Genomic DNA, 15,724 nt, shown 5'->3' on the forward strand with positions numbered 1-15,724 from the left:
GGGATGGATGAGTGGGAGGAGGTATAGCTCAGAGCAGCTGAATGTGAAGTAATTTTTTGGGACCATGAACTTACTCTAAGATGCTGTAATCTACATTTTCTGCTGGATCTGTGAGTGACATTAATTATGAAGCCTAATGGCCAAAGATGATCATACCAATTTCAGCTGACTGCAGAGCTCAACTAAAATTCAAAAGAATTCATCATGCATTCAGCCTGTCATTCTTCTTCAGAGAGGGATACAGCCCAACATATGGAGGAAAGCAAAACCCTGGTCATACAAAGGAATAGCCGAGACAGAGTATCAATCCAACTTTGGCCTCGTGGGGCCAATGTCTGTGATTTCGAGTCACGCTGTCCTGCACACATGCGTCATTTTGACAAAAAGAGCGCACATTGTCCTGACACCACTGTAAGATCCTTTCCAGGAGGACAGCAGACGTACCTGGAGACAGGAAGGTCGGCGCTGGCACGTCAAACTGTTGAAGGGATATCTTGACATTTAAACTCTTAGACTGGTATTTCAGAAGATTGAGAAGGCACATTGTGATGGCAAAAATGTATCTGAATTGCAAATTATAGCAGACCTTCAAATATTTTCTATATTCTTACACAAAAAGGCATTGTAGAAAAGCAATCTCTAAACTGAACAAAGAAGCATCCTTACACTGTGGAATGTAAATTCTGACTGATTAACCGAATGAATCATTACAAAAAAATCTTTGTGAGGTTGTACTGCAGAGGAATATGCAACAAGTCCTTTCCTACACTTTCAAAATGTGACAAGTGCTTAGCGAACATGACAAAAGACGCTGCGACTCAAAATATCAGGGTATCCATTTAAGCAGTGGTCACTTTCCATTAAAGCAGCCTAAATCTCTTTAGCCCAGCAAACAGACCCAAGAGGCCTCAAGCACACAGCTCTCAGGTGAGGCTGAACGCTCGGATCAAAAGAGCTACTGGGCAGCTTACAGAGATTAAAGAAAGACAGACAGGTGGACAAAAGGAAGTCTGAAAGAGTCTGTCAGACTGTTTAAGGAGGGCAGCCAGCCAGTCAAGTTTGAGCATCTAACGCTCAGCACAGACACTATGTGTTAAATTATGGAGAGTGGAAGAAGGCTGAGACATGAAAGGTAACAGAAAAACAGAGCAGGAGACAGAGAGCACAGGAGGAGCCGTATCACTGCAGACAGCATGAAATTACATGTTTGACCACTATGCTGAAAAACCCTTACAGCTGCCTTTATGCTACAGAGGAACTGTTTATGTTGTCATCATCTGTGATTATATAGCAGAAAAACTGATCACATCAACCTAAACCTGAACCTGAACACATTCATGTCACCAACAGAGGAAAATATACAAAGTAGATCATGTAGATGGCAGCTAATAGATGAGGTTCAGCTTCATGTCACATGTTCAGCCTATTGTTTGTACATCCCCTTTGAAATATAAGTGCTTGAAATTGTTACCACTTCTGCCAATAGTGCGGCTGTCGCCATTTCAACAACAGAGGAAGGTGATAACTTATTTGTTGGCCAACTTCCCATCAAAGCAGCATCACTTAGGGCTAGCACCTTCACGCAGCACAGATGAGACTAGTGTCAAGTCCCAGACAAGAAAACCTAAAATATGCACTGTCATCACAACCTTAACTGTGACAAGTTTGCCAAGCTTACAACATTGTGTAGAATTAATCCTCTCCTTATTAAATAAATACTCATATTTGCATCAGGAAATATGCATGTCACCCAGTGGGTTTTCTTAGTGTGCCTCATTCGTACATGTTTCCAAGTTTTATCAGCAACAGTGAACTGTAAAAGCCATCATCAGCAAAATGCTGAAAACTTGAGTCCATACAGTTTAAACTGTGCCCCACCCCTGAAAAGAGCTGAAATTTCAGCTGCCAGTGTTGAGACAAATAAAAATGTGAGTAAACTATGTTCTGGCACAATATTGTGAAAGCTTTACTAGAAACCTGACAGGGCCATAAACCTCTTACACTGCAGCTGCAAGGAACATAAACATATGATGGCAACCTCCAGCAATCACACAGGTACTCGCGCACACAATATTTTCTGACAACCAAGACCAGTTTATTAATTTCTCACCAAACCATTAGTTCGCTGTGATTTTCTGTAGTTGAATCGAATGAGTAGCCTACAATTCTGAATTTTCTACGGATGTAATTCAGGTTACAATCACCTTCAGGACAAGTGTTCAGTTAAGGCCATTATAGCTTCAACACACTAATGAAAATTTGTGGGTAGAAGCGCAACCCTGTTGGTCCAAGGGACTGCTTCTTACCTTCTTTTCTAAATGCATCAAACCATCCTACTGAAGGGCTTGCTGCTCTGTAACTGAACTGCAGAGGTTGTTAAAAAAAAAAAAATTTAAAAAAAAAAAAACATAACATTATCATGATCATGTAAGATACAATTTTTCTCAGAAGCTAACTACTGATGCAAGATGCAGCTGCAAGACACACGCACACAAGAGACAAGACTGACTGCATGTGACAGCATATAAACCCACAAACCCACACAAAAATAAAAACATACCCTCCGGCACATTAAAACATTCCTTCTCCTCCTCCTGTGGCCAAGATGAAGTAGGTCTCCAGACACAGTGCTGAGGTAATGGACCGTACTCCTCTCTTCCAGTTTTGCTCTCTTTTCTGGTGTGAATGCCAGCCAACATCCAGACTCAAACCATGACCTCATGTCCCGACTTCTGCTCTCTTCAGTCACTAACACCACTCTCTGTCTCTGCTATTAACCTCTCCTTTTCTGTCTTGCTTAAAAGACCAAAAGGTGATTAAGTGGGCCAGCAATTAAAAAATGTATATTAGTGATAGCATGAGCAGACCTTTTTTTTTTTTTGACTTTATAATACCATATTCATTTCCAAATCACAACTAAACTGTTAAAATGCTGAAAAACTGCACACTGTAGTAGTGCACAAAATTATTTGAACACCTCCAAAATGCTGAAAAACAGTGATATTTTGCCAATGAACCACACACCTTAATTGGTGGTGTTGATTACAACAGCATTTGAACTTTATTATTCGCATTTGGTACATTTTAAGCATGAAGAAAGCCAGTCTAAATCTTATGGGACAACTATGTTACCTGAAATACTTTATTATACTTTATAATACTCTATTATTCATACTATATTATACCATATTAGCTTATGATTTTGCTCTTTCAAGTTCAGGTCAGGGCAAAAGAAAACCTTTTCTGCATTGTGTTTGCTGTCAAGTCATAACTTAGTCAAAACCATGGTTCTTTGGCAGCAAGAAAAAACATTTGTATAACCTTTACATAATTAAAGTTCTGCAAATGGATGAAGCACTTTAGGGTTATGCCAAACTTTCTTATTTTTGATTGGACATGTCACAAACTGAATTAGTCGATCATTTCATCATTTCATCAATCCCTAAACCACCAACTGTCAGTACAGCCCAAAAATCAGTATCAGTGGTTTGAAGATGAGGAAAACCCTTCAGGGAAAATTACTGCTGCTTTAAGCCTCACCACAACACACACTATATCAACAGCCTACCATAATCCACCACTGCAGACAGCTGCAGCATCTACCACATAAGCACTATCCACTCTGAGCTGTCTGACCGTGGCTGTACTCCAGCTTTTCTTCCAAGCTGGTTAAATAGCAAAGGTTGCTGCTGCCTCTCCAGAGGTGTTTCAGAGTGGTGGGCTTATGGGTGGCAGTGGTGCTTTCCATGCCCTTTAAGAAACTCAGACATCATTCCTGCCAGGAATGTAAAATGCCACAGTAATACCACATTAGTGATTAATACAGTACGTCCACTAAAACCCACTGTGATGCATTGGCTTTCAAATATTGAGAAATGAATCTGAAGATGATAAAATGCATTTAGTGAGATGGAGCAGCCAGAGGAGGAGGGGGAGGACAGACTATAAAGAACACAATCCTCCCCGATGGGTTACAGACAGTAGCCTTGTGAGGCTCTGCTGGCGAGAGCGACGCGTATCTAGCCATGCAATGATCAGGCTGTGAAGTGCTGGGGCCACAGGTTGTGTGTAATGGCTAATTGCTGTTGCTGTAAACAGCCAGCACCATAACATTTGCAGTGCTGATACAACAAGGCTCTAGTAAGAGGAACAGACGAGTGGCTAATTAGTGTCTTTGTGATACAGAGCTCAGGGTCTGACTGCTATCAGGTTTCACATTAAGGCAGAGTGTGTGATACAGTCCTCTCTGGCATGCAGTGCTCCAGGGGTCTATATATATAAACGAAGCATGCAGCAAGTGTAGGCCTGGCACACTGAAATGATTCACTCTGGCAGACACTGATGTGGCTTGTCAGTGTGATCAATCAGTGTTTAATCATGGTTGCAGTCACACACTCTAAAACAAGCAGATGCAAGGGGAAGTCCTCTAATTCCCATACACATGACACATGATCTACTCACACTGACATCATCACACTTTCTAAAGGCTGGGCATTATGGTTATAGGTTAAAATCAAAATAACAATATATTACCACAGGAAAATTATTGGCTGAAGTGATCACCCAAATCCTGACAAATCACATGATCAATTTAGTTAAATAGATTGCATGCTAAACCATAGTCATTAAATATGACATGTGGTTTCTGCTCTTTTTTCTTGAAGGTTAATGTTTTATGACAAACTGAATATTTTGATGTGATCTTTATTTCTGATGAGGTGGCCCACCTCACCTATTAACGACTGTGAGAAAAACCCCATTAAAGTTTTTTTTTTTTTAAATATCAATATATCGTGATACTGTAAAAATGCTTGATTGTCTACTATCACTCTAACTAACAAGTATCAAAAACTGTCAAGTACCGACTGGTCAGATCAGACTTTGGTATTGGTACAAAACCTAAGGTATCAGGAGTTTTTAAAAAATCCAATAAAAAAATGTTGGCAATATTTTTTTCTTACATAAACATCTGAGGATCCTTTAAATTCAGTTATTTAAGAACTGTTACCATGTTATGTATGGAGCTTGGTATTTTACAATTGAAAAATAATGTTGTCATTGCTCTTTGGTGGACTGACATTTCTTGTTAGTTTCTAGTCCTAAAGAGACTTTAGTGAAATGATAATCCAGTATGATCATGTAATTATGACTGTAGACTGTATTTCCTGGATTTTTTCCCTTCAGCACCACAACTTTCTTACTGATCCGAAGTCACACCTAACTAACTAGAATGGTGCTGTACTTTGACTACTCGGCATCCTTGCAGAGATACTGGATTGAAAGAATCTCTAAACAGGGTGAAAGCAGGCTTTTGTATCGTTCACTAGCTCCGCTTGGATGGGAGAATGTTGAATTTGGCTCAAGATGTGCCCTCCTTTTTGGCATCCTTGAAAAAACAAGTGTACCAAAGTGCTTATTTAGGATGAATCATGTCAGGTGGGTTGCAGACGTGCTCCCGTATGAGCATAAATTAACAAAATGAGCAGTCTGCACATCAGAGGAGACACATAATACAAGAATATGAGTGAAAATGCTCACACTGCTGCCATTTCCCATGTATGCAGTACTCTGCTCCAGTTCCATCAGTCACATCACACTGACTCCCATGTCCCCACAATCCCCCCAACGGTCATCTATCACAATGTCACTCAAATGCTGACTCCGGTCCCTGGAGTGTCATGGTAATATTGTCCCTCTGTGTGTGTGTACCGTGTCATGTATGTGTATACTCTGGTGTCTACGTATGTGTTTGTGTGAATGCATGTGCCTGAGTGCATTCATGCATGCATTTTTTTCTATTTTTGAGGACCTGGTATTTCTTGCTTTTTTTTTTTTTCCCTTTTCTCTCAGAAGGTGCCGGAGATATGAAGGTGTGTTGCGAGGAGACAGAGCGAGTCAACAGAGAGGAGTGAGGAGAAGTCAGAAGGAGCTCAGCAGCAGCAACAGGCAGAGGGCAAAGAGGATGACAGTGCCTTCTAGTAGCCTCTCTGTCAACATGATTATCTTTGAACCCAGCTTGAGGTCAAAGGCATGTCAGACAGCATGCAAGATGGTGACCAAGGGGGGTCAAATAGAGACTCAGTGAGCTACATGGGAAGGCATTGACAGCACCAAGCTAGCTTAGCATTAACTCCCAGAAGATTCAACAGAATGAAATTATGAAAATCACATGTTGTCCTGGCAGACAAGAGCAGGGAACTGCTCACTTGTAGCTTTGCTGTGGCTCACTGCAATATGGATCAGAGCTCCAGGGGAAGCATCCGTCTGAAGGCATGAACAGAAAATCACTATGGCCAACATGTGATCTACAGTGTTGTTTTTCCCATTAGCAACTGTGCATTGAGCATCTCTCAGAATGAAACATGTACATATCAATCCAACGGTAACAAACACAGACCTAGAAGCTTTAATGTCTTTGATTACACACAGCTGAGGCTCAATAATTCTGTGGATGTGCTCTGTTAATGAAACAGTCTAGTCTGTACAAAATGAAGAGCTCCTCAAAGCACATTAGATCCCAGTGCACTCTTCATGTTGTGCATGCACCACTGGTCAGTTGAGAGGCTGACAAACAAAAAGAACATCTTGTTAGCTCTGGATCAGCTGCAATCATGTACAAGCTTCAAATAGAAAGTCAGGCTGCTGTCAATTACATGACCTTGTGCCATGATACATACTGTGTGTAATAACCCTGGTCCATAGGCCGATGTAATTCAAGGAAAAGTAACTGCAGCTATACCAAGAAGCTGCTGGTTTCCACTCATTTCTGTAATATGTTGAGTCGGCATCATATTTTGGTCATCATGCAGTTCCATTTTGGATCCGCCTCCCATTCAGCAAAATACCTGGATTCAATAGGCTATGGTACTATGGCTGAAATGTTAAGTCCAATTATTGTTTAGGTAACTGAAAAATAATTAAAATAAAAAATGAATTAATCATTTCTGTTGTCTCCCAGCAAAAACTGGGAAAACTGCAACACATTGGCAGGTTCCAGCTCCTCAGATGACTGGATATGCGCCTTCTCTTTATTATATATGATTAATTAATTTTGTTATGATTATTTACTTAAAAGAATCAGCATAATAAATTGAGAATGAAAATAATTTTAAGTTGCAGCCCTTTCCAACGAACATTAAAGAGTCTAAAATCTCAGTGCTTTAATTTCCCAAATTTAAAGTCTAAATACCTTACTCCACGGAACTCATTGAAATACTTTTAATTGCAGCATGAGGTCCAGGACTGCTGTAGCACTAGAAAGACAACCTGCGTTCACTAAATTTTGCACTACTAGGGTATTCATTAATTTTCATAAGCAATATCACTTTATCTCCCGTCCACAACCTCATTCTACCTGAACATGTCTTATCCACTTCAGGTGTAGGAATCTTTCAGTTATAGTATTAGTCATAATAGACTGATATTTTTAGCTCATCAACTTAACTTCCAGTATTTGAATTAAAGTAGCTCGTTAGAAGTAAGGTGTGAAAAAAGTACTTCATCTGATGTATAAATGCTGCACATTTCATTTTCAGGTTGTTGCTACACATTGTGAACCAAATCACTAACAAATAAAGTTTTTCTATGCTCTCAGTCATCAAAAGGTGTTGATTACAGATCTAAATTTAGTCTTAGCTGTACTTAATGTTTGTAAATGTTGAAAGCCAACTCCATTTTGATTCAATACAGATTTGATAATATTTGGATTCAGTTAATTCCACTACACCACAACCCTAGTCATAGTTACACTATTATTATAGCAAGGTAATGCAGTGCAGTCCTTTCAAAATCAATCAGCACTTAAACAGTATTATTGGACAACAGTGTGATGGATTACACATCTCAAGAGTACATCAACAATCTTCAACAGTTGAACAGCAGCATAAATACATCATAAACTAGGGCTGGCCGTTATACCGGTGCCATAGGCATCACCAGTGTGATGGGGCGTCACGACATAGATTGCACAATACCGTCAACACCATGAGAAGTCAACAGCCCAATTATAAAACAGCCTATTTATAAAACATGAAGCTTTTTATTTTCTTCAAAGTCTCAGTTGTGGCCTGAATACTTATCCTTGTAGTATGCCTTGTAGCAAATTAAAAAGTACAACACCTGCACAGAGCAAACTCCAGTATTATGTTAGCTTTGTCGCTGTGTCGTGATAGCAAAAGGTGGAAACACAAGCAACCCGTTCCATCACTTAAAAAACACACATGTCCGTTAATATCAAGAGGTAACCCGCACCCAGGCCAAAACCAGCTAGATGTCAACCAGCAGCACCAGTGGAGCACGTCACAAAAGCACACAGGTGTCACTCCAGGCATCATTTACCGCTGCTACACCATACGACAAGACTAGTAAGAGATGGAAAGATATCACTAGAGCAATCACGCTGTACGGAGCTAAGGATATGGTGTCTATTCAAAGAGCAGAGAGAAATGGTTTCAGATATGTGGTGCGCACTCTGGACGCAAGATATGAGCTGCCTTGTTGGAAGTTTTAAGGCAGAAGTGTCTGCCAGAGCTATACACGGAGGTTCATGACAGAATCATGAACAAAACTGGCAACAGTGAAGCCTTCTTGGCCATTACTGATTTATGGTCCAGCCGGACTACTGAGCCATACATCAGCCTCATCACTGGAAGTTGCGCAGCAGATGTCTACAGACCGCCTTCTTCCCCAGTGACCACACAGCAATGACTGCGCACAGACAGGGGGAGACTATCTCTGTCTAGGGCTTGGATGAAGCACGTCTGGTGTGCATGAAGACTGACAGCGGTACAAATATGATGTGCACACTCATTCACTTAAGCTGCTCAGGATAACACATTACTTAAATATTTCACTGTACGTCTTAGTAGCTGTGTGCCTTGATGCTTTCACATTTATGTGATTTTGTGTTCCCTGACAAGTTGGCTCACAGCTACTGTCCACAAAAGTGTGCTTCTTTTGGTACAGCAGAACTGGTAGTTTGATGGTAGCACATAAAGTTAATATCAAGATATTCAGGCTTTTTGCAAAATAAATTGCTGTTGAGAATCCACAATACTCCCCCATGTCTCCCAACTGACCACCATACATTCCATGTACTCAATATATTATCAAAATATTTTTATTTACATAAATGGACAGGACATGCTACTCCTCCCAAAACTTGGGAAAAAAGTAATACTGTGATATAATACCATCATCGTCCAAAAAGTTAAAAATACTGTGATGTTAGGTTTAGGTCATATCGCCCACCCCTATCGTAAACCCTAAAACTGTACAGAATGCATTTACAAAGGCTCTGCAAAAATGTTATGTATATATACACGATATTCACGATTTGTGGTAATGAGGTACACCTTACAAACCCTCTGTTGTGGTCCTCTAAAATACCAGCAAAAAAATCCTTCACAAGAGTTTCCAAGGATCTAAAATGTCTTGTTTTGTTTGTTTTGTTTGTCATTGAAGAAAATACACAGGATTTTAATGCACAAGGTCAACAGAAATACTAGGCAGAGTTGTAAAAGTTTAACTATTACTTTTCCTAACCTTCACAAGGTATATGCAGTGTGCTGTTCACCTATTCACTGATGAACTTAATTAAGAATCAGTCTCCACAAAGTGGAGTATTTGTTGAATCATAAAGGCGTTAAATGATCAGCATGTCAGTTTTATCAGTGCAAGAAAACACACAGAAATTAAACAACATGTCTACATCCTCAGCTACACTCAACAGCAAATACCAAATTAGTTTGTTATTTGTTAAATTAATACCAGCAACCATCCAAATAATGTTAATAATTTGTTTGGCTGTTTTCTGGCTCTATCAGACAAACCAGCATGGTTCACAAACATCCTTTAAATATTCTGATTTGTAGTAAAAAGAAAGACAACTACTTGGCTCTAGAAGTAAAGTAGTAAAGTGATTTGGGGTCATTTACAACTCACTATGGCCCAAGACAAAAAATTACTTTCCTTAAGTGACTAAAATACACCTGTTGCAGTTCTGTATATGCAAGTAAACACGATGTTAATATGTGAAGGCTGAGGACAACAAAAAGGCAATAGCAGAGAGTGTATTTGCAAATCAAAGCTTGAGAGTCAACCTATGCGTCCAAACACTCAAGTCCGGAGAAGAAAACACAGCAGGAGACTCCCAGAGCAGCATTGTGGGAGGGAAAGAGTAGCTATCAGCATATATCAAGTCATTTTACTGGCAGGAAAAAACAGATCCATCTCTGGAAACTTGCAAGACTCAGAACACGCAACCCAAACACCTCAGTGCCAGAGTCCTTTAAGGGCTGGAAGGCAGCAAAGATGCTCTGACCCATCTGATGTCAGAACAGAGCTGACATTTAAAAAAAAGACATCAGTGGACTCACGGTTTTGAAGTCGCTGTGGCTGCACTCTTGGCCTTGGTAGCGACAGTAGAGCATCATCTCTTTCAGGTCGTGGCCAACCCTCTCGATGAACTCCTTCATGCTGAACGGTGTAGGCTTATATTTGGTGAAGTTTGCTTTTTCCTGAAGGGTAGCCAGCACGTCGGGCTCAGCCAGGTGCGGCTGAGGGATTTTCAGGTGCACATCCAGCAAGGCCATTAGCTCTCCTGCGTGGTACAGGTCATTGCGCGTGAGGCGACTGAAGCGGTATGCATTGAGGTTACAAATGGTCACGGCAGGAAAGACCAGGCTGCTCGACACCACGGCATCCACACTGGTCACGTGAGGGTAAGAGAGGAAATAGGCCAGGCGTTCAGCACTCTCTAGGGCTAACAGTCCTAGGCAGGCCAGCAGAGCCGCGGCCCAGAGTAAGCGCCGCACACTGGGCTGACCATAAGGGAAGACGAAGCGCAAGCCATGCAGCGTGCTGGTGTGAGCAAAGGCCTGCCAGGAGGTGGGGCGCAGGCTGGAGCTCTCCTGGCTCCCCTGACTGCCACAGTTCTCCTTCAGATCCATCATCAGCCCTCCAGCTCCTCAGCCAGGGAGCCCCTGGTGCACTCACACCTGCACAGACAGAGAGGAAACGTCAATAGCAGATATAGATTCCACAATCATATCGACAATACTGATAAGATGCAGGAAGAAAGAGAGGAGGAAACTGGTGGCACAAAAGAGCAACAGACAAAGAGGAAAGTAGAAGACAGAAACAGAGACCTGAAGTAAACACTCACAAATAAAATAAAAAACATAGGAAAATCCAGCAAATTTAAAGCCAAGCAATAAATGACAAAGAAGAGGAAGAAGTCTTAAGGAGGCAAACATCTCCACAACCCAAATAACTACGATGGAAAGTAAGAGACAGAGGATAAAGATGCTCCCTCAGGGCATCCCTCTCCACTCCACCTCCACTCTCAATCACTCCCTTGAGCTAAGAGTTACTGTGGCTGCCAGCGGCTCCTACTACACCCCCAACATACTCACACACATACCCACTGAACACACGCTCTAAGCAAACCCCCCCCACCCCACCCCAACCCCGCCTCCCCACCATCCTCTGTCGCCCTCTGTGACTGCTCGATTTCATTGACAAAAATCCCAGAGGTAAGTCCTCTGTAACACCCAGAGCGAGAGGTGAGAGTCACTTAAGCCGCAAGCCAATCAAAGCAGCCTCTGTGTTTTTAACATCCCGACTCATCTCCATTCAAAAACACACACACACACTCAGGCGGTAACTCTCTCATGCACGCGTGTGCAAGAAGACTGACACCCACACACACACACGCACAAACAAACACAGACGCGCACACATCCAGGTTCCTCAGGATCCCCCATGCCCCAAACTAATGACAAGCCTAAGCACCTCTCTCGTTCAGCCTAGCGAGAAGACATCCAGCCGGCGAGTGTGTGAGTGCAAGAGTGTGTGTCTGTGCGTGTGTGAGAAAGAGAGAGAGAGAGAGACAGAGCGAGAGAGAGAGCTGTTGATGATCAGAGCCACCGGTTAGTCTTGCATGCCGATCCAAACTCCTCCCGTTTTCCTCTTCCTCTGGCCAGATACATCCGCTTTCCCTCCTCTTCCCAGCTCATCTGTGGCGGCAGCAAACAACAGCGGAGCCGGGAGAGACAGGAGGCGCACACACCAACACACATGCTCGCACAGAGAGAGCGAGAGAGTAGAGGGGAGGGAGAGGGAGGGGGAAGAACGAGGAGGGAAGACGACGCTCTCCTCGCTTGCTCCCTCCACGGCCAAGTCTCTTACTGAATATGCTTCCTCCTCCAGCACAGCCACCTTCACTCATTTGTCTTTCTGCCTTTCATATTTCCACATCTTGTCATTGCAAACACGGTGATGGACGGATGAAAAACGGGACGCTGACGGAGATAGTAGAGGGGAAAACAGTGGTGGCTGCTCGGTAGAGGAGGGGGGGTGTATGTCATGGGAAGTGAAGCAGAAGTGGAGACAGAGGAGTAAAGGCAGGGAGATGTGGGTTGAGGGGAAGGATGAGGACAAAAATAAAATAGGAAAACTAAAAAAAGAGTCAGCCAGTGAGGAAGTGTGGTCACACGAGCTGCACGGTGATGTCACACGTACAGAGGTAGATGGAGTAATAATACACAGAGTGTTTGTCACATGTATCAACAACTGAAAATGTGAACCTCTATCTGTAACTGGAAGCATTTTTATCTCTGAGTAACTGTGTGTTTATCAATCAAGAGAGAGAGAAAACAGCCAATACACATGTATAAGGAGACAGGAGGAGGAAAACAATGAGAAGAAAACAAAAAAAAAGGTGTTAGAGGTTAAAAGGTGGGAGGAGAGAAAATAAATCAGGTTCTGTGAGGATTTGGACTGAATGGAAATAAGCAGGTGTGTAACAGTAAATCATAACGTCACCTCATTCTTTTCAGCAAAAAAACAGAACATAATAAAACATGTATTTGAGTAATTACCTGCAATTATGTTCAACTGTCATGGGGATCATTACTATAATCAACATCACTTCTTTACACACATACATTACACCTGGCACATTGGCAACTACAACATGTCAGTTACAGAGTCATGTAGCTACAATACACCAATGAGAGAACCTCACCAATAAGCAGGCTGTTCAACCACAGAAAACTGATATTAATGTGGTGATGGTCAATTAAGGAATGAGACATTTACTAACAGTCGGTCGATTTAAGTGCTGCACATTTTTTCTGATTAAATTAAAAAGTTTGGCAGAAACACACTGTCAGCTGAGAAACTCATTTTCTAAAATTGTTGGGTAATTGCAGTATACTTCTAATTACGTGACTGGAAAGTAATGGGCAGTCATTTAGATATGTCTTACATTCATTACCTTTAAGGAGTTTAAGAAACACACATTATAATTAAGTCACTTTAAAAGATATCTATTTAGAGCTGGAAGAATGAGTTCATAATAATCCCTAATTATCCTATATATATATATATATATATATATATATATATATTACTCATTTAGGTTTTTCAAGCACATGCTAAAAAAAAACTTGTTTGTAGACTCTCAAATATCAGCCTCTGTTTATAATTATTACAAATTCAATATTTTGGCTTTTGGTCAGTTAAAAGAAAACATATGAAGACCTGAACTATAATAAACAATGTTTATTCAAGAAAAGTCATAGATTTCTCAGAGTCCAAGTCTTGAATGAACAATGTTTATTCAAGACTCAACAATGTCAGTCACTTGACATGAGGCTTTTCACCAAGCTTCAGGTAATGTTGACTAAGAGGTCTATGGCGAACACCTGGCTCACCTACCTTCACCTCTCTTCAGACCCTGATAATTAACACTGGTTCCTCAGAATAGTTTTGTTTTCACGGTATTTTAATTATTTCACCACTTTTTATCACGGTAAGAGTAAAGTTAGTGCTGTATGTTAGCTCATATGCTAGCTCACCTGTGGCCATTGCGGACTTAAGGGCTGCCGTAGATCTCCTCCTTTTAACCCTTTTTCTCATCTTCTTCCCGATAAAAAATGCATCCTTCAGTCGTGTAGTGTTGCTGATGGAGAGCCCTCGAAAATGTACTTTAAACTACATTTAAATAGTCTTTCATTAGTTTATAATGTTCCCGTTCGTTCATCCTCAGGTCAAAATGCCCCAACAGCTAAAACAAAGCGAGATGACGCTCAGAGGCGGCGTGCTTTCTAATACCGGTGAAAAAACACAAAATAATATTTGTTTATTTGTTTATTTATGTAGCCATGTCTTATATTAACAAGGAAAAGGAAGTTTTCTTTAAAATAAAAAAATGCATATATGTTACCCAGTGAGAAATGTATTATGTAGCTCTTAACTACACCTGGATACCTTGTGTGCATTTTTTTTTTTTTTTTTTTTTAATGTGATGTCTTTAATTCACCTGAATGAACGTAAACTAAAACATTTCAGACATGATTGACTTTCTCCACAGAGGAAATGTATAGCTGAACAGTAGACTTTAAAAAAATACATTTCTGTTGCCTGCAAAAGAAAACAAGGATATCAAAGACTGTGATATTTTCATGCTTTTGGTCTTTCTGAAGAATGAGCTCTCACTCCAAAAACTCACACTTCAGTGTATTCAATGCCACCCTTAATATAATATAAATGTTGACACCCTGAAATGTAGTCTGAACAGCAGTCCCAAAGAAACCCTCATATCAACTCAACCCTCACTCACCAGAGCAAAAACCCTTTAGATACAGTATCTCTTGTGCCAGGGAGTCCTCAATAGAATTAAGTCAGGCAGTGTTGTCGAACAACCTGTAATCATTTGTTTGTCTAATTCTTTTAATTGTTGTTTTTTGATTAATCTGTATTCATATCAGATTGCTTTTCCCCTGAATGCATCAGAACCAGCTATATGTTATCTTGGGGTATTCGTCCATCAGTTTGCACCTACAGACACACTAATTAAAAGCAAAGAGTGACTGAAGTTGAAAGAGACTGTAATGTATTTTTTTTATCTTTCTGTCAAGTGCACACACACACACACACACACAGCCTAGACCCCCACACACTGTCAGTCGATCAGTCTCTTTCTCCCAAATGAAATTTTCTGTGGTCTCAGACAGCTGCAGGGTTTGCTGGTTTCTTAACAACTTAATTAAGCAAATCTCCCCTTTTCCCATCGAGGTAATGAGCGTAGTTTTACAGGGATTAAATAGTCTCCAGGGTTGAAAATAAGGCTTTATGCTTGAGCAATCTTATCTGACTTTATCCATCCGGCTAACTTTCCATCCACAAGATTATTAAAGGCATGTTAGCGTTAACCATATTTTTCTCTTTTTAATTTGCAAGGTGAAGGCTAAAAAGCTTAGTGCAATATGATGAAATGTAAGTCTATTATATAATCTGAGTTTATTCTTCCTGTCACTGGGCAAAGGCATAAATTTGCCTTCTTGACTTGGATTAGTATGAATAGCCGATAATCACCCACACAGTTTAAAGGTGCCACAGCAAAGGTTTGCATATAGATTAGTGACAAGTTAAAGTTCCATTATAATGCTGCTGAGAGCCTCCTGAAACTCCTGAGGATGAACACTTTTCTCCCAGATGATATACAATCATTGTTTTTGATGAGACACTGTCCAAAATGCCAATGCAAGTTCTCCCATATTGTCCAGTTGGGTTGAGATCTGGTGACTGTGAAGGCAGCAGCATATGATTCACATTGTTTTCATACTCATCAAACCAGTCACTGACCCCTCCTGCCCTGCATGGAAGCTTCTGCATTTGCAAAGTTCTTCAACTCATTTATTCAGCTTTTTCATTTTAT

The 15,724-nt window shown here is 40.9% G+C and overlaps 1 protein-coding gene across 2 annotated transcripts in view; it reads right to left on the bottom strand.

The window, feature by feature from the left end:
- The window catches only part of asic2 (acid-sensing (proton-gated) ion channel 2), a 320,498-nt gene extending 304,858 nt beyond the window's left edge, over window positions 1-15,640 (bottom strand). Inside the window, exons 1-2 of one of the 2 annotated variants that reach the window (XM_071469031.1) lie at window positions 13,863-15,640; window positions 10,377-10,997 (exon numbers count right to left, since the gene is read on the bottom strand). In XM_071469031.1, coding sequence (XP_071325132.1) covers window positions 10,377-10,952 — 576 coding nt within the window. In that variant the 5' untranslated portion in view covers window positions 10,953-10,997; window positions 13,863-15,640. Of the gene's footprint in view, window positions 1-10,376; window positions 10,998-11,793; window positions 12,014-13,862 lie in introns of those variants that run through there. The other variant, XM_071469038.1, reaches the window with a different exon arrangement.
- Window positions 15,641-15,724: the final 84 nt, after the last annotated feature.

Source organism: Trachinotus anak, unplaced genomic scaffold (assembly GCF_046630095.1).
Source record: "Trachinotus anak isolate AG129_WGS33_773 ecotype Australia unplaced genomic scaffold, CSIRO_AGI_Tana_v1 ptg000003l, whole genome shotgun sequence".
NCBI lineage: Eukaryota > Metazoa > Chordata > Actinopteri > Carangiformes > Carangidae > Trachinotus > Trachinotus anak.